This window comes from Micropterus dolomieu, linkage group LG08, assembly GCF_021292245.1.
Source record: "Micropterus dolomieu isolate WLL.071019.BEF.003 ecotype Adirondacks linkage group LG08, ASM2129224v1, whole genome shotgun sequence".
Lineage (NCBI taxonomy): Eukaryota > Metazoa > Chordata > Actinopteri > Centrarchiformes > Centrarchidae > Micropterus > Micropterus dolomieu.
This window is the reverse complement of record NC_060157.1, coordinates 22,407,432-22,427,959: the sequence shown is the minus strand read 5'-3', so window position 1 is coordinate 22,427,959 and position 20,528 is coordinate 22,407,432. Positions and strand designations below refer to the sequence as shown.

General features: G+C 39.5%; 1 protein-coding gene across 1 annotated transcript in view; it reads right to left on the bottom strand.

Annotated features, from left to right (window-relative positions):
- Window positions 1-1,108: 1,108 nt before the first annotated feature.
- espn (espin) overlaps window positions 1,109-20,528 on the bottom strand; it is a 44,417-nt gene continuing 24,997 nt past the window's right edge. Inside the window, exons 9-14 of the mRNA XM_046056738.1 lie at window positions 19,618-19,852; window positions 15,051-15,196; window positions 13,012-13,389; window positions 4,237-4,316; window positions 3,116-3,127; window positions 1,109-2,138 (exon numbers count right to left, since the gene is read on the bottom strand). Of these exons, the coding sequence (XP_045912694.1) occupies window positions 1,991-2,138; window positions 3,116-3,127; window positions 4,237-4,316; window positions 13,012-13,389; window positions 15,051-15,196; window positions 19,618-19,852 (999 nt within the window). The 3' untranslated portion in view covers window positions 1,109-1,990. The remainder of the gene's footprint in view (window positions 2,139-3,115; window positions 3,128-4,236; window positions 4,317-13,011; window positions 13,390-15,050; window positions 15,197-19,617; window positions 19,853-20,528) is intronic.

The following is a 20,528-nucleotide window of genomic DNA, read 5'->3' as shown; positions in this document are numbered from 1 at the left end:
TATACAGAGTTGAAATATATATATATATAGAAAATCAAATGGCAATGACGTTTACATCATTTTCAATTTCAACATCATATGGCATCCGATGACAGTGAGTTAGATTATTTCCAAATGATTCCCCAACCAGGACCATGTCTTTCATGATGACATGATAAGTAGGCCTACGCTCCCTACATTTGTAAAAATACACACCCAACATAAATGTAGTAAACAAGAGAATATTTTCTATCATGTGGGGAATACTAATGTCACGCTCAGCAAGAGACGTCCAGCATGAGTGAGAGGTTCAGTTACTCTTAAATGTCTGTGCACAGATTCATGCTCTGCTTAAAATGTGTCTCCTCAGTTCTGCCAAAAACCCACACTTCCATATGTAGCCCCACATAGATGAACCCGCGCCCAGCAAAAGTGTTAATCCTAGGAAAGCTTGAAAACCTGGAACTGGAAAGGAATGTTTAAATAATCTGTATTAATAATCAACCTGACCTTTGTGTCAGTTCTGTCATGTAAAAACGATATGCCCGTATGTTATAATGAATTATTCAAAACATTGTATAAGTCCTGTTCACCTTATTTATAATCAGATATTTGAGCAAAAGACTTCAGGTCCAGTATTAAAACTGGACCTTTCACACTAGCGGCTGTAGACTACTAATGCACAGCAGGCATTATCTAAAGAACAGTACATTTTTTATGTTACGGCTGTTTCTTGCAGACAGACAGCACTCTGCATTCTGTAAGCAGATCAGTTGATCAAAGATTTATCATATAGGTTAGTAGGACAAAGGCTGGAACAGGACACAGGACAAACTGACGTATATTCCCTACTTTTGCAATATTCAGTGAGCGGATGAGATGTCTGGTAAGACGGTGCTCTGCATGTGCACATTCTGCTTTTTTTATGTCTTAAATAAAGCCATGTTCTGTGTCTTTGTTTTTGTTTTGTTTTGCCCTCAAAACCCAGGGTCCTGGGGTCAGTAAAACATCAAAATATGCTTGAAACACATTATGCAACACATTTCACATTCATGATCACATAACAGCATAACATTTAGGTCACATATAGAAAAATTTAATTGGAACATTGCAGCTTTTTCCGGTGATAATTAATAAAATTCAATTTGTACAGCTACATACTCTTTACATTATTTTAAATAGGATATATATCAATGTTCCAAATCCACAAAAAAATGACAACAAGCTTATCTAAAGAAACAGATTAGTTTGAGCAGTGTTAAGATTACAACTCTGGCAGTAAAATGAAGCCATTAAGAAAGTGCTTCTATGAGCTTGATACAAAAATCTCATGACTAAGTATCTAACATGATAAAGATGATATTGTCTACATACAGAATCCATAAGCTGCTTCGGGGTTTAATAAGCCTTTGCTGAGTATGTCCATGCCATCTTTAGATGACACAACTGTTATGGAGCTACATCATTACATAATGGTGAGTGTGGCTAATAAAGGGAAAATACACATGCAATGACAGGCTTTTCTCCCATGGCAAAAATGCTCACTAGTACCCCCTTTCGATCATCACAAACCTCTACGTTTGAGAAAATCTTCTATGTGAAATAGCTTCTATTGATTTACAGGAAAGCAAATAGATATATACTACAGATAATCTTAATTTAGCTAAGGACACGTGCATTTATAGCAAATGTCTTAAGCGAGGAGAATCAGTGCATGTCAAAGCTATTGTTAGCAAGAGTTTGTGTCCATGAGACTTTTGATGGGAGGTGGTGGGTCACGCTGCTGCGTTTCGCCCAAGCTGAGCCGCAAAGCCGGCGTGGACAGCAGCAACCTCAGCATGGTTCTGTGTTTCTGGAGGCCAAAGAGTGAGACAGGGTTTAGAGAAGCTCTTCCCCGCTGTCCAGTGAAAGGTGGAGGATCAGGGAGGGTGAGGTGTTCAGTGAAGGCCTTGGAGTGGGTGTGTGAGGGTGGGGAGGGCTGCAGGGCAGAGGAGGGATGAGAGGGCCCAGTTCACTGTTTGGCTATATCCCCTTTCTTCAGAATGATCTGCCGCTGCCAGGGGGCCAGCTTGGTCTCGTCGTAGCCTAGGGTCCGTAGTCGCTCAAGCTCCGTCTTCTCCTCTATCTCTTTTGCCTGTTTGGCCTGCTGCTCCGATTTTCTAGATGCATCCATGAAGAAAGTGGGGAGAAACAAAAAATAAGTTAGAATTGTACAGACAGTTTCCAAGCAAAGGTTTATTCAAAGAAAATGTGATGATAGGCATTCAAATAAAACAATCATCACACTAAACCAGTTTATATAGTACAAAATAATATAGGCCTACACAAACACAAAAGTCAATTACAATATAGAACTGGATTTTCTAATGTGTGTCATTGAGTATTAGAGTCGTCTCCTCTATTATTACATCTCACAGCCAACATCTCATTCAAAAACCATTGTGTTAATATGCTGCTGTAAAAGCCTCCCCTCTCTTCTGAGAAAGCTTTCTACAGACGTTTGGACAAGTAACCCAGTAAGCCACGCCAGTGAGCCAGCTTGCACAATACAAGGAACCTGAAACTCACTCACCTAAAGATACTTCCTCAACAATGCGACCTGTTCCTGCTCACAGGAATAGTGTTTTAATGCTAGGACCCAAAATGACGATGATGATGGTGAGTGTGCGGTGGGCTGGTAGAGATTTAATAAGAGCTTATGAGCCCTTGGATAGCAAATGCATGTTAGCTTATCTTTGAGAACAAATAGATATAACTGTACTGATTTATACAGCTTAACTCCTTATTCTTGTATATTTGTCTATGTTTACTTCAGTGTAAGATAACGTGTCCACCCCAGTATAGTTAATGCAAACTGAAGAACGATTAGCCTTAGCCAGCACTCACAGTACAAGTGATTATGCCACAAAGCATCTTTAATGCTCCCCCCCCCCCATTGTAGTATTAACAAGGACTTAGTTAGTATCTGGTTTTTGGCTGCTACCTCTCCCCACTTTGGCAACTTGATCTCAGAATCACAGTCTCTTGTCAAATTAAGAAATTCTGAAGACTTGTTTTCTTATCATTGAACACATTTTACAAGAAGATCAATGTTTAATGTAAACATTATTATCTGGAACAAAAAAGATTTTCTTACCTTTTTTGTTCCCTGCCACATCAGGAGAACATAAGCACAAGGGAAAATGGTGTAAATATCTTAAACTTATTGTAAGGCTTTCCGGTGACAAAATAAAAAGAGAATGTTTTATAATTAACATGAAGTGGAGATGACTGTAGTTGAAAAATTAGAAAGCTATACAAAGCAAATGAACCATATTTCCTAACAGATCAGAACTTACTTGCTTAACTTTGAATATAACACTGTAAAGACAGATGAAGATTGTAGCACAGAATATTATAGGATGTTGTAACAGAACAAACTTGTAACTTTCCATTTCTTAATTAAACCACCTTGAAGTTAAAAACTATCTAATACTGCAGACCAAACCCACGTGCGCCAGTCAAAACAACAGTTTTGATTTGACTATCACTTAGCTGTAGTGCTAGTACCCAATTTCAAAATGTCACACATGGTTACCACCCTCAGCTAAACAGACACGGGTCACTTTTTTAAGGAAACGTTCTGTTTACAAACTATCTCAGCGAACTGTAAACCATAGATACAGTTACTACTTGAGTTACATTACATTGTTACTGTTTGTTTTTGAACATACTGTCCAGTGTCAGAAGTAAGACTTTACACTGAATTAGTTTTGCAAAGCAGGATTCGTTTTCCAGAAGGGCCTCTTGGAGTGCAAACTCATAGAATGTGAAAACAGTACGCACTGGCAGAAAATCAAAAGCATGCCATTTAAAACTGAACGCTATTAAGTTGAATACAACATCATGTCCAGCTGTCTGATCTCAGTGAGGCAGCATAAATCTGTCACTGGAAAAAAAGTTACAGTAACTGTGTCATGCTCTTGCATCAGCACTACAATCTCTGGATCATTTCCAGTATGTTGTTAAATAATTTCCTTGAAAGATTCATGCTCCCTTGCAAGCGAGAGGGGTCAGAGAGTACATGTATGAAAATTGGAAAAACTAATTAAAAAGTATTTATTATATAATTTAGCAAGAAATTAATTAAGAACTTATTTCCAAGGGTATCTCGGTGAAGAAACACACTAACATTATGCAAACACATGGCCCAGGAAATAATAAATACAAAATAAGATGAAAAACAGCCGTGCACAGCAACACAGCTTCGTTACTCACCTCTCTTCGTCTATTTTCTTCTTTAACATGTCTCTCCTCCAGGCCGGCATAGATGCCAGGCGTGCAGCCTCCTCCTCAGCCTGTAGATGGACAGCGGGGTCAGGGGAGAACAGAGAATAGGGGTCCATACCAGTCAGTGAAGGATTTTAACTGTAACAGTATCCTGCTTTGCATGACCTAATCCCCTGGTGCAGCGATCACCCTCAGATAAATGTCAAGTGAAATTTTAAGTGAAATTTACCAAGGTTCTTTTATGACTTAAGGATCTAACTATGCTAAGTACTTGACCAGCATCAGCTTCAAATACATTGCCTCTGTAACCCTCCTCTGCGTGTGAAATACAGAGCATTCACTGCAGTCTTTATTGTTGCAATACACAATCATGAGCATCTGAGAGGAATGATTGAAATGTGGTTCAATCAACATCAGTGCTATCAATCAAAAGAGGGTTATCTAAACACTTTTATGGGAAAACATTCAGGCCTTTCATGTTGTTAGGGCTGGGAGATACAGCATTTTTGGAAAGATATGTATACAAAAACACATAAAACATGATTTAACTGATTTTCAATGCAATATATTGTGTCCCACCGTTATGTATTACACCAAAGACATTGAACATGTGTAAAACAAAGTCATAAACCACTTATTTTAGTTTTCAAATACTTACATCAATTTGTTTTGCAGTTATCTGGGGCATTTGCAGGGCCTTATTCGCAAAGTAATCCAGATAACTCAATAAATCTGGTTTCTGAAACTACAGTTTCTAGGCGGTTGTAATACTTATACAAATTCAAAGACAAAAGGCCTTCATGAAAGACTAAATACTGCATATAGCGTACTGTGTAAACTGATGTACCATGCACTTAAAACAGCAAACAGAGCTCACAATAGGTACTCTTCTCGTGTTTGCGTTAAAATAAAACAAAGCCTTTTAAATGGACAGGACACTGTTTTACAGGGCGTTCTCTCAGACGGCGCACACAAACAGTAACTGGATCCTTTTCTCTTTCACGCTGTAATCGGAGGTGGAGTGGAGGAGGATTGAGGGTTGAGGGCAGCCATCTTGGATTTCTCATCTTCGCCTGACAAGATACATTACCCTTTTACATTCCTCTTACTAAAGCTTTTCACTTGCCCTGGTAAACATGAATCCAGGTAAGATTATCTATACCGTGAATATTTAATGAATGAATGATTCCCCTGGGAATTAGGGATTAAGAAAAAAAAAATGGTGATAGATTTATGCTATGAATGTGAAGTGCATAATGTGGATAAGTATTAACAATGGAATAAGGCTACTTACTGCTCCTCCACAAGTCACAGATTTGCTTGTTCGCTGACATAATAAAAGTAAACCAAATAAAAGTGACTTGATTACAAAAGGTCATAGTTCTGTATAAATCTATGAATACCTGGTTTACACAGTGTTGTGAATTTTAGAACTGTGACCATTAAATCAGCTTATTACACTATTTGATACCAGCTATGTAATAGGAACAGTAGGGAGGGTACACACGCAGATTAAAGTATGTAGTATTGTAGTGCTGATGTAGAGACCAATCTGATAAAGCAAACAACAGTAGCTTTAAAGGAAATGTACTAATATCCAAAGTAGTGTTTAGTTAGTGCATCTATACAAAGTGCAAATAGTTTATCAGTGACTTCTTGAACCTCCAAGCTCAGCAATGTTATTATTATGCAGTGTTCATTTAACTCACATTAAATCCTTTAATACCATTTATTACAAAACTGAATCTGAGTCTGGATGAATGGAGAGAACATGCAGACTCCACACAGGAAATAAACCTGTTATTAACCATTTATTTGTGAAGGAACAGCTGCTGGAGGAAAAATCAACAGCCTATTGCGCTAAAATGTAAGCATGTGGCCAACAAAATCAATAACAACTAAAAAGTGAAGATTAGGTTAATCAGTTATGACTACAAAAGAGTTGCTGGGCCATTTCAGTTAAAAAACAATAAAAAGGAAAAAATTAAGTGACACTCTGATTGTTCTGAAGTTTTGCCACCCAAACTATACCCGAAGGGACTCAAAAAGGTATTTGTTTTTCGGTCAGGTTCATGTTGTCCGTTGCGCCTTACGGACTACATCCACTGGAGCCTGAGAGTGTAGCCAATACATTGCATTAGCCTTGCAAGCATTCATTACAATCACCAATGGATGCAATAAAAATAGTTAACATGAAAGATTGACAAAATTCAAAATTCACAATGATTCAGGTAAAACTTGTATGTCCTGTAATTGTATGTGCACACCACTCTGTGTTCTGACTGTGTGGATTGTCGGGTTCCTCTGAGTAAGAAGCTCTGAATTTATCAGCCAAGATCATCTGGTCAATTTTAGTAAAAGGCAAGTTTGCCTTGATATGTACTAACAGGTAGGGCAGATTACTTTATTATTACTGATATTGAGAAATCATGTGCTGATAGTTGGTTGTAATTTGTGGCGTTATTGCCACCAAACATGTTAAAGGAACAGGCAAATGGCAATAATAAGATGCTTGTATTTTGTGCTAGTGGTCGGATCATGAATTTGGCAGTACTAGTCAGGCTGAATCTGAAAAATGGCGTGTCTTTCGTGTCTGAGCGGACCTCTAGTTGTATCAAATATAAACAGTGGGGTATTACCTGTTACCACTTCGTATTACATAGATATATATTAAGTAAAATCTTTTTATATGATTTCCTAGACATGTAACACATAAACCTCTGTGTAGTCTGCACACAAGTGGGCTTAGGATTACAATATAAATTTGTTGTTTGTGTTTATACGTTTTAGTTGCCAACATATTTATTGTCTGGATTTAATATTGACATGACACTCACTGGCATATGTGCAAGCAATACTGTAGTTTTCACTGGTGATGCGTAATTTATTTTTCCTTGATTTTTACATCGACTTGTTTATGTTTTATATATTCATTGTTGTAAACCACTGTGTGTGATACCTTTTTTTATTTAGCTTGTCTCTGTTTTACACTGAATGCTGTAAAGCACTTTGTTATCATTACTGAAAATTGCTATACAAATAAATCTATTCTTATTATTGTTATTTGCCCTTGTACTGTGTGAACGCTCGACAGATTTAAAAGTGGAACTAATTATAGTTTTGTACATGACTTACACTGTATAACTTCAAAGTTGGTAACAACATTACCGCTCAGTCCTACTTTACTTTTTCTATTACTGTGCTATTTACATTCACTAAATCTGTATGAAAAACTGTACATAAATACAAATCTATATATATGCCTTTAAGTTTACCAGGTGACTCTCTTCCCTTTTGGATTGTGAGTTGATCAAGATTCACTGTAACCTCCTTATGGCTCCTGTAAGCCACAGATAGCATGACAGCGGGTGGTGCTAAGAGGGTTATTTGAAGGTAATCTTGATAATACAGAAGTGACACTATGAGAATACTTTGGTTCTTTACTGCTACAAGCGTCACAGCAGAGCTTGTTGTTGACAGTGGCTCTGTCATTGATACGTATATCAGTGTGATTATTTAAAATATATTAATTTTAGCCTGATTTACATTTACATTTATTCATTTAGTTGATGCTTTTTTATCCAAAGCGACTTACAATTGCTATACATGTCAGAGGTCGCACGCCTCTGGAGCAACTACGGGATTTCTATTAATAGATCATTAAAATATTTGGTTGGTCATGTGTTTCAGTTGAGTCCAACCAATAATTGAGTCCAACCAAGTAGAATGACTGAACTACTAACTACTGAAATCATATAATCACAAAAATGCCAACAGACTTTATTTTCAACAGCAATATAGAAACCAAATAATAAAGGAACAACATATTTAAATTATGGAAAGTTTGAGCAAATCTCTCAAAAACACTCAAATTATAAGTAACAAAAAGATGGACCAGTCTTCATGGAACATTTACAAACCCTTATTTTGATGTTTCATTTTAGATAATAGTTTTGTCAAGTGAATCCTTTCATTTGTTGACAGAAATCTGCAAATGTTGATTACTAATAAAAATGGACCAAACTCTGAGCTGTTTCTCCAGGCCTTTCATTTACCATCCCTGTTAATCTTTGTAATCTATACTGAAAGGTTCACATTGTATATACAAAATCATGATGTCACAGACTTAAAGACAATGGCCCTTTGTAAACCATGAAGTAACCTTAAACTCTTGAAGTATATAATAAAATAATAGTTTTTCGAAATTGCCTTTCTGAGAAAGTGAGTCACCGAGGCTTTCTCAACATGAAATGCAATCTGACGTTTTCCATACAAGCAAAGTGTGCAGGGTTTTACCAGTGATGTCCTTCATTACAAAGATGGCATTTATGGCAAATCTTTTCCTTTAAAGGTTTGTTTTGCTAGAAGTATTGTACTATGGCAATCAGCCACACTAGATTCAAAAAGTTTTTTAATTCAAAATTAAATGGTATGTGTCTTTTGACATCACAGGCTCTCTATTCATCCACTTCAGTATATGCAAATGGTAAAGTGAGTACACCTAAGTGGATGCTCTTTGCTTTGCTGGAGTTAAGTCCCTTATGTGACATGGGCTAAAGGTCAGATTAGTTTCCTTTCACAGCATACTCCACTTTCCAGGTTTGCTTCCCTGATCCTGCTCTTTATGCATTTCCTCTCCGGTTGTATGGATCCTTAGTCCACATAGTTGTTAGATATCAAAAAGCTCAGCTTCTTTTTCTTTCCAAAAAGCAAAGCTTCGGTCAATGTACCTGATGATCTCCTCATTGCTGAACTCTTTTAGCTCATAGATCACTTTAATTGAGTCTTCATTATGTTCATCTCTGGGTAGAGGTTTATCAACGTGAGGTTCCTTTAAGATTTGAACAGTAACAGGTGGAACATCTTTCACTGGATCTGGTACGGAGCTTTCTCTTGTGTCCTGCAGTGTTTCGGCTTTTTCTGTTACATTAGTGTATTGTAGAGTTTCAGTTGTCAAGCTCTGCATATGGTCCTGCTCTGAAATTTTCCCATTAGAAAGCCCTGCCTCAATTGATGACATGTGCTCACTGGCTTTTACGTCCCCCTGCGCGTTGTCCTCCTCTGAGCTATTCACGGTTCTCTGCTCCACAAACTGGCCACTGACAGATACACCATCCTGGGATGCAGCAGGTGATAATGTAGAAAAATCAGATTGTGAGGCTGGTAGGGATTCGTGTGGTGATGATGCAGGTAGAGTACCATTTGGAGGTGGGGGCACAGGATGGGTAGGTGGTGGCGGAGGTGGAGGATGAGAAGGTGGGGGAGGGAGTGACTCCTGCATTGGCATTATGGACATGTCAGGAGACATGGACTGTAGCGAAGCCGTCATCACACCTCCCCCATCACCCGAGTCTCCAAAATACTTGAGTTTTATGTCTTCAAAACCATCTGCCCAGTCTCGCTTCCCTCTTTCAATTTCCTCCATGACCTCCTTGTGAAACTGCCTTATGACCTCCCATTTATGGGTACCAAGACGATCAAACATCTCGTAGCACAAGAGGTGACGAAATCTGCGCTCACTGCGAGACATGGTCATTTCTAGCAACTGGAAGTATCCTAGCATGAACAGGTCAAGGCTTAGGCTTTCGTAGCTCACAGGTGACCCGTTGATGTGTGGCAAGAAGTGCTCCGGCCAGTAGATCATCTGGGCCCGACTCAGCCTGCGGATCTGCCGTGTGGGCACTTGACTCATGATATTCCTCCAGTGCCCAATCAGATTCCCTACTACCTGCTTAGACTTCATGAAAAGGAAGAGTTTGTCGTCTTCACTCTGCATCTCTCCACCAATCTGTGCACTAAATTGGTTGTAGTCCTCCCAGCCCATGTCTACATGATTTCCTCTTCTGCCAGTATATTTAGTCTGATAAGATTCAGAGATAGTGTACTTCCGCCAGTGTTCGAGGAACAGGAAGACGATTCTCTCTTTCCTCATTTCGATGCATTCCTGGACATAGCTTAGATCTGTCTGCACCTCCAAGCTTCTTGTTAGTTGATCATTATTTAACACGGGGTCTGTAGAAATAACCTGATTGAACTGTTCAATGGTAGTAGGAGCCATTACCTCGGAGGGCACATACGTCTTAGGAGCATGAGATGCGATGATAACTGGCTCTTCAACAAGTGGTAAGACTGACTCTCCCACTGACGGTAAATCTCCATTGGCATGAGACGGAAGGACCTCAGCAGAGTAACAAGGGACATCATCCTCACGAATGGTCTCTGGATAAATAGACTCACTTACCACAGGGAGTGACCTCTTGCGCTTGTATACCCTAGCGTTGTTATCTGCAGACTGTGACGGATTCTGAATTTCATAATTGGCCTTCAGATTCTTCACTGAAACGCCACACTGTTTTATCTCCTTCTCCACATCCTCTCTTGTTGAGAAGGACTGAGACCGTCCAATAAATCCAGTCCCAACAGATCCTGCTGCTTCAGACTGGCCAGCGCTCACATTCTTTGCCTCTTCTTGAGAATATCCAGGACATATAAGATCCAAGATGTCTATCTCTTTTCCCCCCAGAGTGGCAAGAAGAATGGCCATACTCTTGAGCAGGGTAGAAATCTTGCTGCACCAGGCTGGAAGATCTTCAGCCTGGCCATGTACCTGCTTTGGATTTACTGAAAAGTGTCCTTGACTTAGGGCAGCAGACACTGGTAGAAGCTGGTGAAGCTGCCGCTCCAGGTCTTCCAGCTCCTTCTCAACTTCTGAGACCTTGTGCATGACCTGCAGGTTCTCAATTTGCTTCTCAATACAGTTCAGGTCATCCTCTGTCATCAGTTCCCCAAATGGGCCCAAAATGGCATTGTGGATATGGGAGTAGTGCCATTCCTGAGGCTGGTAGTGTCCACTTGCCGCAAACTAAATCAGAGGTCAAAGGAGACCAAAAGACAAGAAAAAGGGAAGGAGGGAGGGATTCCTTCAGCTCAAAGTTCCTGGTGTGAACACACGCTTCAGTGCAAATCCATCTTCACACACAGGATTTACATGGATTTAGTGGTGCAATGGCACTGCCTCATTACAAGCACAGAACTTTCTACTTTTAATTTTGAGTCAAAGAGAACAGAGAAAGCTTTGTCCTTTTATTAATTATACCACTATTGATATGTATAAAATACTGATTAGTGTTACAGGTTTGCAACATGTCTACATTAGGCACTTCACAGTGCAGATCTTTTACATCTATATTTGGTCAATCCCTCGTTACAGTGTCTCTCTCCCATTTTTATGAGTCAGTTGTTTTATGTTCTTGGTTAGTTTAAATGGGTAACTACACAAATGCTGTAAATTCTGCTTTTACTTAAATCCAACAGTTGAATTTTTCATATTGTCTGCGACCCAAATATGATGAAGACTGTGGCATAGTGTAATGTTACATTACTTTTGGGTACTGGTACCAGTGCAACAGACAGACACACTTCAGTTCACACCCGAAACCACACTGGGTGTGATTAGAGGTGCCACAGAGTTGAAAATGTCAACCCAAAGAAGTCAGTGCAACAAAGGTTTTTCTGACAAAGGGAATTGGTGTAGAGTTACTCTCTAACTTATCATGATCTACCAGTTAAAAAAAAAACGACTTCAAGGAGATGGCATTTATGTTTTTTATCCTAACTGCACACACATTTTTTTGCAGTATTTTGTAACTTTAAGAGTAAAGTGGAATATTAATGTAATTTTCTTTTTATTATTATTACTTTTTGTTATTATTACTGGTTGACCTGTAGTGTGAATGAGCCCCGCATCACACCACTGAATCAGCATGTAAAAACTTGCCGCAAAACTCCATCATCAAACACCCGGCCACACTGTCAATCCATTAGTCAAGTGTGTAAATGTGGTGATGGGTATTGTAGCCAAGTATTCAATTCACTGCACCCCAAAGAGTCTCTTGCTATTTATGAAGGCTACAAATATGAAACAAAAGAAACATGCATAGAGATGAATGAAGAAACAAACAAATAATTTTAAAATTAGTGAGCACTTGGATGTCTACATTTAGCGCTAGCTAGGTCCATTGCCGCTTCATGAAATTACTAGTCATTATCTTTCAATGTGTTATTTACAGGGGAAACTATATCACTAAAATACTTTATGTTTAGCTTAGTTTACAACTTTTATTTCCGACAGCCAGATAGACATTCTAATGATGCCACTGTATCGCAACAGATAAACAGTTCATATTGCGAAAGTATGAATACTAATACACATCATATAACCACACACTGCTGTGACTATTTATCAAGACAGAAGAGGTAGAGGTCATTGATTTAAAGACCTAATAATCGAATTTAGAAACAATGCTTGTTTGCTGAAACCATTGTTGAATAATATCAGCCATGGCAATTGTAGTATAAGACAGGTGATGACAGTTAAAGTGAGAAATGCTCAAAAAGTGATCTACAGCTTGTTTGACAGTACAGACACACTGTGCTTCAGCTATCATGGGAAGAAAAGCAGAGATGCTAAATGAACTTGTGAACTCCCTTTGGATGTTTCACCCTCAACTAACTAACTCAAAAAGAGAGCAAAAATTTGTGTCGTGCATTAATACTAAAAATACAACCTCCGTTGTTAAAATCACAAAAATCCAAACCCAAATCCAAGCACCAGCTATCCCCTTTGTGTTGTTAGTTATTTGAAAATGAAGCCATATCTAATCAAGTTTGCAGAGCATTTTATATTTACGGAAGCACAAATGGGATAGCTAGGACAAAATAAAACTTCTGGACCTTTCTACAGCCTTGCAGCAACTTGCCTACCTTGCGCTTGTGCTCCTCCTCCTCTTGCATCTTGACCTGAAGCTTTCGCACCATCACCTGCCTCTTCCATTCAGGGATGGCTTTTCCCTGTTCGTCGTGAGTAGGAACTAACGCCTCCACATCTGCAAGGCTCAATTTTCGCCCCGACTCTGCCCCTGCCATGCCGCCACCACCGTTCCCATTGATCAGAGAGTTGGAGGACAGTTGCTCGTAGCTTGCAGAGGTCGACATGGTCCTGGCAGATCCGGAGCCGGTTGGACTAGGGCTGGGACTAGGGGTGGTGGGTGGGGAAGTGACGGATGTAGTGGTTGGTGGAGGGGATGGCGGCTTGGCTGGTGGGCTAGATGTGCGGGTCTCTGGTGGAGATGCGGTATTTTCCTGGACAAAAATAAAGACACAGATGGACAGGAGAAAATGGGGCATGACAAAACTGAAAGCTGGTGGATTTGAAACTAGTCACTACTCTCCTAACTTCATCCTTAGACACATACAGCTTATAGACAGTGTAAATGTAAATGTGCCTTTCTAGTCTTTTACACTACAACACATTCATACACTGAGCCTAAGTTCTAAGCCTAAGTTCACTGAGCCTAAGTTCAGAAACTAACATTCATACACATTCATACACTGGTGGAACAGCCACCAGGGGCAATTCGGGGTTCAGTATCTTGCCCAGGGACACTTCGACATACCGGGGACTGAACCGCTGACCTTCAGATAAACGGGCAACCCGCTCTATCTCCTGAGCCACAGCCGCCCACAATATTTCACACGATTCAAAGATTTCTTCCAGATTATGACACATTAGTTACCCTTTACTTACAGTACCTTAAGTTCAACTCATATGGCTTATGACCACGCTGACTCTGACTCCTTTGGTATGAATGATGACATTGTAATGTGTGTTAGGTAACTGAGGCTATAGATTCCCAGTTCCTTCTTAGCCTAAAGGGACAATGTGGCATTTTATTTTGGAGGAAGGACAAATCAAAGCATTAGTATTACTGTTCCATTTTCCCATTTCTCGAGTTGTGAAGTAGTTCTTCCAACTTTGGTGTGTTTATGTCCTTTTAAGTGGGAATGTGGAAAAAACATGGACGGTACTAAAAAGATGTGTTGGATTGTCATTGTTATCCAAGTATGCTGAAACAGTTTGCAGCTTTAAATTACAAGAAAGACTTGTTACTGCACCTGTACATTACCTGATTGTACTGCAAATACTGCTAATAAGTAACTGTCCAAATTAATCAAGGTCACTCTACAGGGACAGCAAGTTAACCGTTATAACCGAATACCATATTACAACAAACATGTTAGCAAAAACTGTATATGCAATATGTATTTTTTCACCATTAATCAAACATTTCTAACCATCAACCATGTTTCTACATGTATGACGTCAACAACTCAGCAACTCCACCATTTTCTCACACTTTCCAAGTTGTTGTTCTGACTTCAATAGGCGTTCACTTGAATTTTCCCAGTTGGGAAATAATTTTTCAGATTATTCCGACACTGCATGAATGCACAGTTAGTATAGAATTTGAAACTCATATATGAATACTCTTGTTTCTAAATAGAACAAAGTTCCCATGATTGAGGTGATCTATTTATTGAGCTTAGAGAGCTCCTTGACCCCTCACAAAATTGTGCACAGTTTCCAAATTTATCAAAACTTGGTCATTAACAAATTGGGGTTGGGAACCCTGAATCATAAGTGAATTACTTTTTCTTGTATCCATCAAAGTAAATTCAGATTCAGAAAGTTGCACTGATGTGATCATGAAGGAAGCATCACTAAGCGACGACAATGATGCGGTCAGTGAACACAGGCATGGCACCGGTGGCTGGCTACCTATTCTCTCCTTTGATGGTTTGGGATTATTTTGCTTAATTTCTGCAGATTTATTAAAGGCAGAGTGACATCCAATCCATAGTTTATTACAAAAGCTGTGGCTGAATAATAAAAAAGAGCAATTCTGTATCAGTGACTGTTACATTAATGTATCATCAGTAGTGGAGGAAGGCTGTGGACCTACATTGTTGCCTGTGGGTCCGCTGTTGGAGAACACAGTGGTGTAGCCTTTACTGTGAGGTGTGGGCTTGAGGCTCTTCCCTGCTTTGATCTCTGCCAGCAGCTCTGAGTTGTCGCCAGTGGGGGACATCATGTTGAAAGATTTTGTGCCTGCAGGCAAAAGGACAGAGCAGAAAAGTGAAACCGGGTAGAGAGAACAACAGAACAGAGGGACAGAGAGACAGGGAGAGTGAGTGAGATTCACTGAAGAAGGGGAGTGAGAGAAGGGTTGGGTGGCATTTCAATGTTAAATATTTTATACGATCAGGCAGGTAACAATGCTGACCTGAAGCATGTTGCATCGTGATGGGAGGTCATTATGGTGTACTGAGCCACTGTTTCTCATTGATAAGATTGTAATCTTTCTTTTTACATTCGTTTATTTCAATTGGCATGTGCATTTATATTGGGGGGTCAGGATTTGTTTAAGACATGTCTTTTTGAAACAGTTTTACACAATTTGGATTAATCAAATGGCTTCCAAGCTACCGAAACCCACTGAATAAATTTCAAAGACATTTCAAATAAACCAATGAGAATTCAGCACATTAGCCAAATGTTACATCAATCAACAGTTGCAGTGAGCCAGGATTAGATGGATAGGAGCAATGCAAAATTAGTTCACTAAAGTGAACCCAAAGAGAGGAGGCACACAATCTCTTTCAGAGTGTCACCTGAAGTTTACACAGTTAAGCTACTGCAGAACTTTTTAAAAAGCAGGTCTATGGTAAAATATATACATTAGTAAGAAGAATGCAAATAATTCAGAACTATGAACTCCAATGTCAATGTACATGCCCGAGTTTTACCTATGCACAAACATTTAAGATGTGGCTGTAAAATGCTCTAATCAAACATGACAATGTAATGTACAATTAACTATTATAGCAGCCACACATTTATTTTACAACATTTTAATTAAGAGCCAACGGCTCCCTCACCTGTTTTAGTGAACGTAAACCTCCAATGAATAGAATATCCTCAGTCCCTCAGTGATCACTCATTTTCTACTTGGGGAGTAGAAAAAAAGTCCTCCCGTAAAAACGTTCTGTGTTGCGACGACCACAATGGTCTAGCTGGACACAAAGCCTCGCTAGCCTGCCACCCCTCCTCACTCTCTCTTGCTCTCTCTCTCGCTGTCTCTCTCTCTGGGAGGAGAGAGCAGCTTTCTATTAAAGACCCATCATCACAGTCGGGGGAAATCTAAAGGAATCATCAGTAACTGGAAGTGACAGCGAGCCATTGGCAAGCCGGCCAGGAATTAACACACTCACGAACACATGGACGGATGCATTTAGGCGCAAGCCCAGACACACACACACACATAGTCACCATGGTCCGCACACAGACCAATCCTCACCCCAGCAAACCTGACCACAATTCAATCATACACGCATACAGTCTCACGTCACATTTATTGTACTACAAATAAAGAGAGGGCGGTGACCGACAACCCCCCACCCCACCCCCACCCATAACCCCGAGCCTTACATAATGTCAAACTGTGGCTTGTGAGAAGTTTGTGGATAAAAGGAAACGGCTGCTGAACACTGCCACACTTTTACAACAACTCGGTGACAGCTCTTTCAATTTACAGTCAACAGATTATATTGTTCTATAAATATTCATTGACAGGTTTAATGAGCACCACCAAAACTTTCTTAAAAAGAATGTAACTGGATCAGTCAAAAAAAAAAAAAAACTATTTCTAATTCATTTCTAGCCTACCTTCACTCATTTTCCCCTGTCCTGAACACTTGATTATCCACAATCAGATGTATTTGAAGGCAAAAAAAAAACGTACACTGGCCTGAAGTTGGTGTACAAAATACCTTTTGTATTTGTGCGCTTTTTTAAAAAGGTTGTGTGTTTGTGCTTGTCAGATTCTGTTTAGGCTACGGGTGTGACTCTGCTAGAGTGAGTGTAAAAGAGGGCGGAGCTGTGACAGGTGGAGAACATTTGACAAATAGCCTCCCACAGCACAAAAGCTTTTCTGCTCTGGGATAGTTTGTTGTTGCTGTTAGTCGCAAAGCAATTCAGATAGAAATCTGTCCTTTATATGTCTGGTAATATGAAAAGGGGGATCATCTCCATTCTGTTAATCAATAGAAAACAATGGAGAGCCGCCTACAGTGTTGCAGCAGCATTTTCAATCAGCCACCTGGTTTGTTGCTGTTGTCACAATTAGCATCTGAGCTCTCAGATGTGCTGGTGGCTTTTAATTTTATGACCGCCTAACTGCCTGTTTGATTGCCTGTTTAACGCTGTAGAACAATTCATATCATTAGTGAGCACACACTGCTCCTTAGCACTTCAGATAAAGATGTTTTATGTATAATATAAAGTATAATGTTCTTCTCCCTGTTGATCAATAGAGAAAACTTCCAACCACTTACATTGTTGCAGCAGCACTTTCAATCAGCCACCTGGTTTGTCTCAACAACTATCTGAGCTGTAAATTCATCTCCAGCTCTCAGACATGTTGGTGGCTTTATATTTTATGACCACCTAAACTGCCCGTTTATTACCTAAATAATGCTGAAGCACAAATCATCCCATTATTGAGCACATACTACTCTTTAGCTTTAAGTATTTTATTGCTATCCTACCATTAAGCAGCAGGTGGAGCACAGATAGATGAGACAATTGGATATTTGGTAAAAAAAAGCCTATAATACATCGATTATAGGCTAAAAAGGTGCCTAAATGAGGCAATTAATGGTTTACAGCTTAATTGGTGTTGCTGTTGTTTACATATATTGTAATTGATCCTTCACTTAAACCTTTGTTTGAAATAATGAGCTTCCTCACATGCCGTATCCATGACATATATCCATCTCAAAAGAAATTCTGTTCTAAACTAGCATTTCCCTTTTTTATTATCTGTATCCTATGTGGCACAGATTGTATAATATATATTCCTTTTTTAATGTTGTTGATTTTTGAGTATATTCGCAAACCATACTACAGGTGAAAAGTATTTTTTCAGACAAAAATAAAGTTTTTGAGAACATAGAGAGACAAATAATCGCTTACCTCTTGCTCTTAATTAATTACCTAAACCATTTATGGTTTAAGCAGTGAACTTCCTTGAGCTCACTTGTCGACAGCTTATTTATGTAGGTGTTGCCCTTCTGCTGTCTAGCTAGGGTGGATATCACCCTATCTACACAGTTCTTGTATTTATTCAGAACTTCCTATAAAAATAGTTGTCGTTTTTTTGCTTTGATAAGGTGCAATACATTGTCGTGCAACAGAAAGTAGCAAAATATTTCAATGACTACTAGACTCTAGATTATGATTTTAAATGTTATGGAAAGTGTGAAGGCCTACTGTGGACCCCCAACCTTGATATGAGTAACAGAGTGAACTGATTTGGTTGAAAGACTGGTTCACAATCTGTACTTACACTTCATTTGTCTTGGTGCCCCTCCCACTGCCTGAGAAGCAGACATATCCCCGCCTTGACAGAGCAGCAGTGAGGACAGACCATGGCAGGCAAGAAGAGAGGGAAAAAACCCAAAACAAACAAAAATGGAGAGACACAGGTGGAGATGGAGCAGGTGAAAGAAGGAACATGTCAACAGAATTGCACGTTAAGGGTGTTGGCCTGACAATCATGAAAAATGACCTAGCATCTGTATATTTTTTTAAATTACTACCAAAAGAAAAAAAAGTTTATCTCTTGTCACTCTTCATGTTACTGTTGTTTGGCGTCTCAGCATCTTTTGCAGGCCCAGCCATCTTGGATCCCTCTTTGACACTGACACCGCTTAACAAACTGGGCTATGTTACGTAGATTTCTTTGATAGTGTGTTGTCCTTAATTTTTGTGTTATCTGTTATATAATTGATTAGGCTATGTTGTGGTTTATTATTAATTAGTTTGATATTTCCATATTGTGAGAAAATGTGAATGTGAATGAAGTTATAAGATATTGAACTTTTATTAAGCACAATCTAATTTAACAAGTTTTCTATTGCCAAAGCTTGTTGGGTGAAATTCTAGGACTTACATTGTGTAATCATTGAGATAGAAATTGAATTGGTCAAACTGTCACATCTTATCCCACAATGAGGACCTACTTTTTGCAATCCTAAAATGTTCATGCATTTCAAGACTCATGGGACTCATGAGTCAACAGGTAAAATGTCCCTGCAACTAGAACAGCATGTACACTGTCAGACAGCAGCATCCAGGGCAGTGCTGTGCACTTAAGGAAATGGCTGAACACTAAACCAGTTCTCATGGTAATGGTAGCCCTACATCATTAATTTATAATCTGTTATTTAGGATGCTAGGGTCAGACTCAACTCATCTTTACCCAGTGAGATTACACTGTGCCCATTAATACCAGGGCCTCTGCTGTCCAATAATGTATAAACCAATTTACCAGAAAAAATATGCATAAATGTACTGCCATGTTCTTTTTTAAAGAACTTGAAACATATTTTAGGGCCAGAAAAAGGAAGAAATTAAGAGAATCAAAGAAATAAAAGGATGGAGAAGGAAAGACAGAAAGGGTCACTCACTTCCTGATGAGGAAGATGGGCGTCGCTGGTTGGTGGAGGTGCGGATGGCAGATTGATTCTGGTAGATTGGCGTCTCTGGGGGCAATGGAGGAGGTGGAGGGGGTGTTGGTGTTGGGTTGCCTGGGGGAAGAGGGGGCGGAGGTGGAGGAAGTGGGGGGGCGACCGAGTCCTCTGTCGTGCCATTCTCAGAGCTGTGGGCAGGGTTGTCGGTAGGCTCCTCCAATAACATGGAGCCCTGTTAGGAGAAGGAGGGACAGAGCAGAATTAGTCATTCATATTTTATACTCATTAACTTGTTGTTTCACCTAGCAACCACATTGTTGTATTACACTGATGGCCAATATTTGGTCACTGATAACAGGGATGTGACAGGTGGCCCATGAAATGATATTGTCCACTTAAACAAAACTTTTTTCTTGCCTCTGGAAAGGAGTATGATTTTTGCATTCCATTTGCCGGCTGTATGTTCATAAAACATAATAACAAAAATTTATAAACAAGCACATTAAACAATTATTAATCTGCTTCTTCAAAATAACAACTTTATTTATTTATTCATTGAAAATATTCAATTAAAGACAAAACACTAACAGTGCATTTGTTTTCCCTGCTTGCATAGGCATGCCAGTTGAAAAGCCTGCTGGGCTATGGCGAGTACTGAATTCTTGCACAGAGACTGTTGACAGTGACAGATGTATGCAGCCCTATTAAATGTGTCCTCCCTCTGCTTCCTGACGTCTTTAATCAACTCATGAAGACATAATACCCTATTGCCAATAACAGAGCTAACATGACCTAATCTCTAGGGGGGAACTCTGAGGGAAAACAGTGGGAAGAAGCCATCTGTCACTGCAAGTGATAGTGCTTTAACCCCCACACCTCCCCAGCACGCACTGAAAGCGTGCCATAAC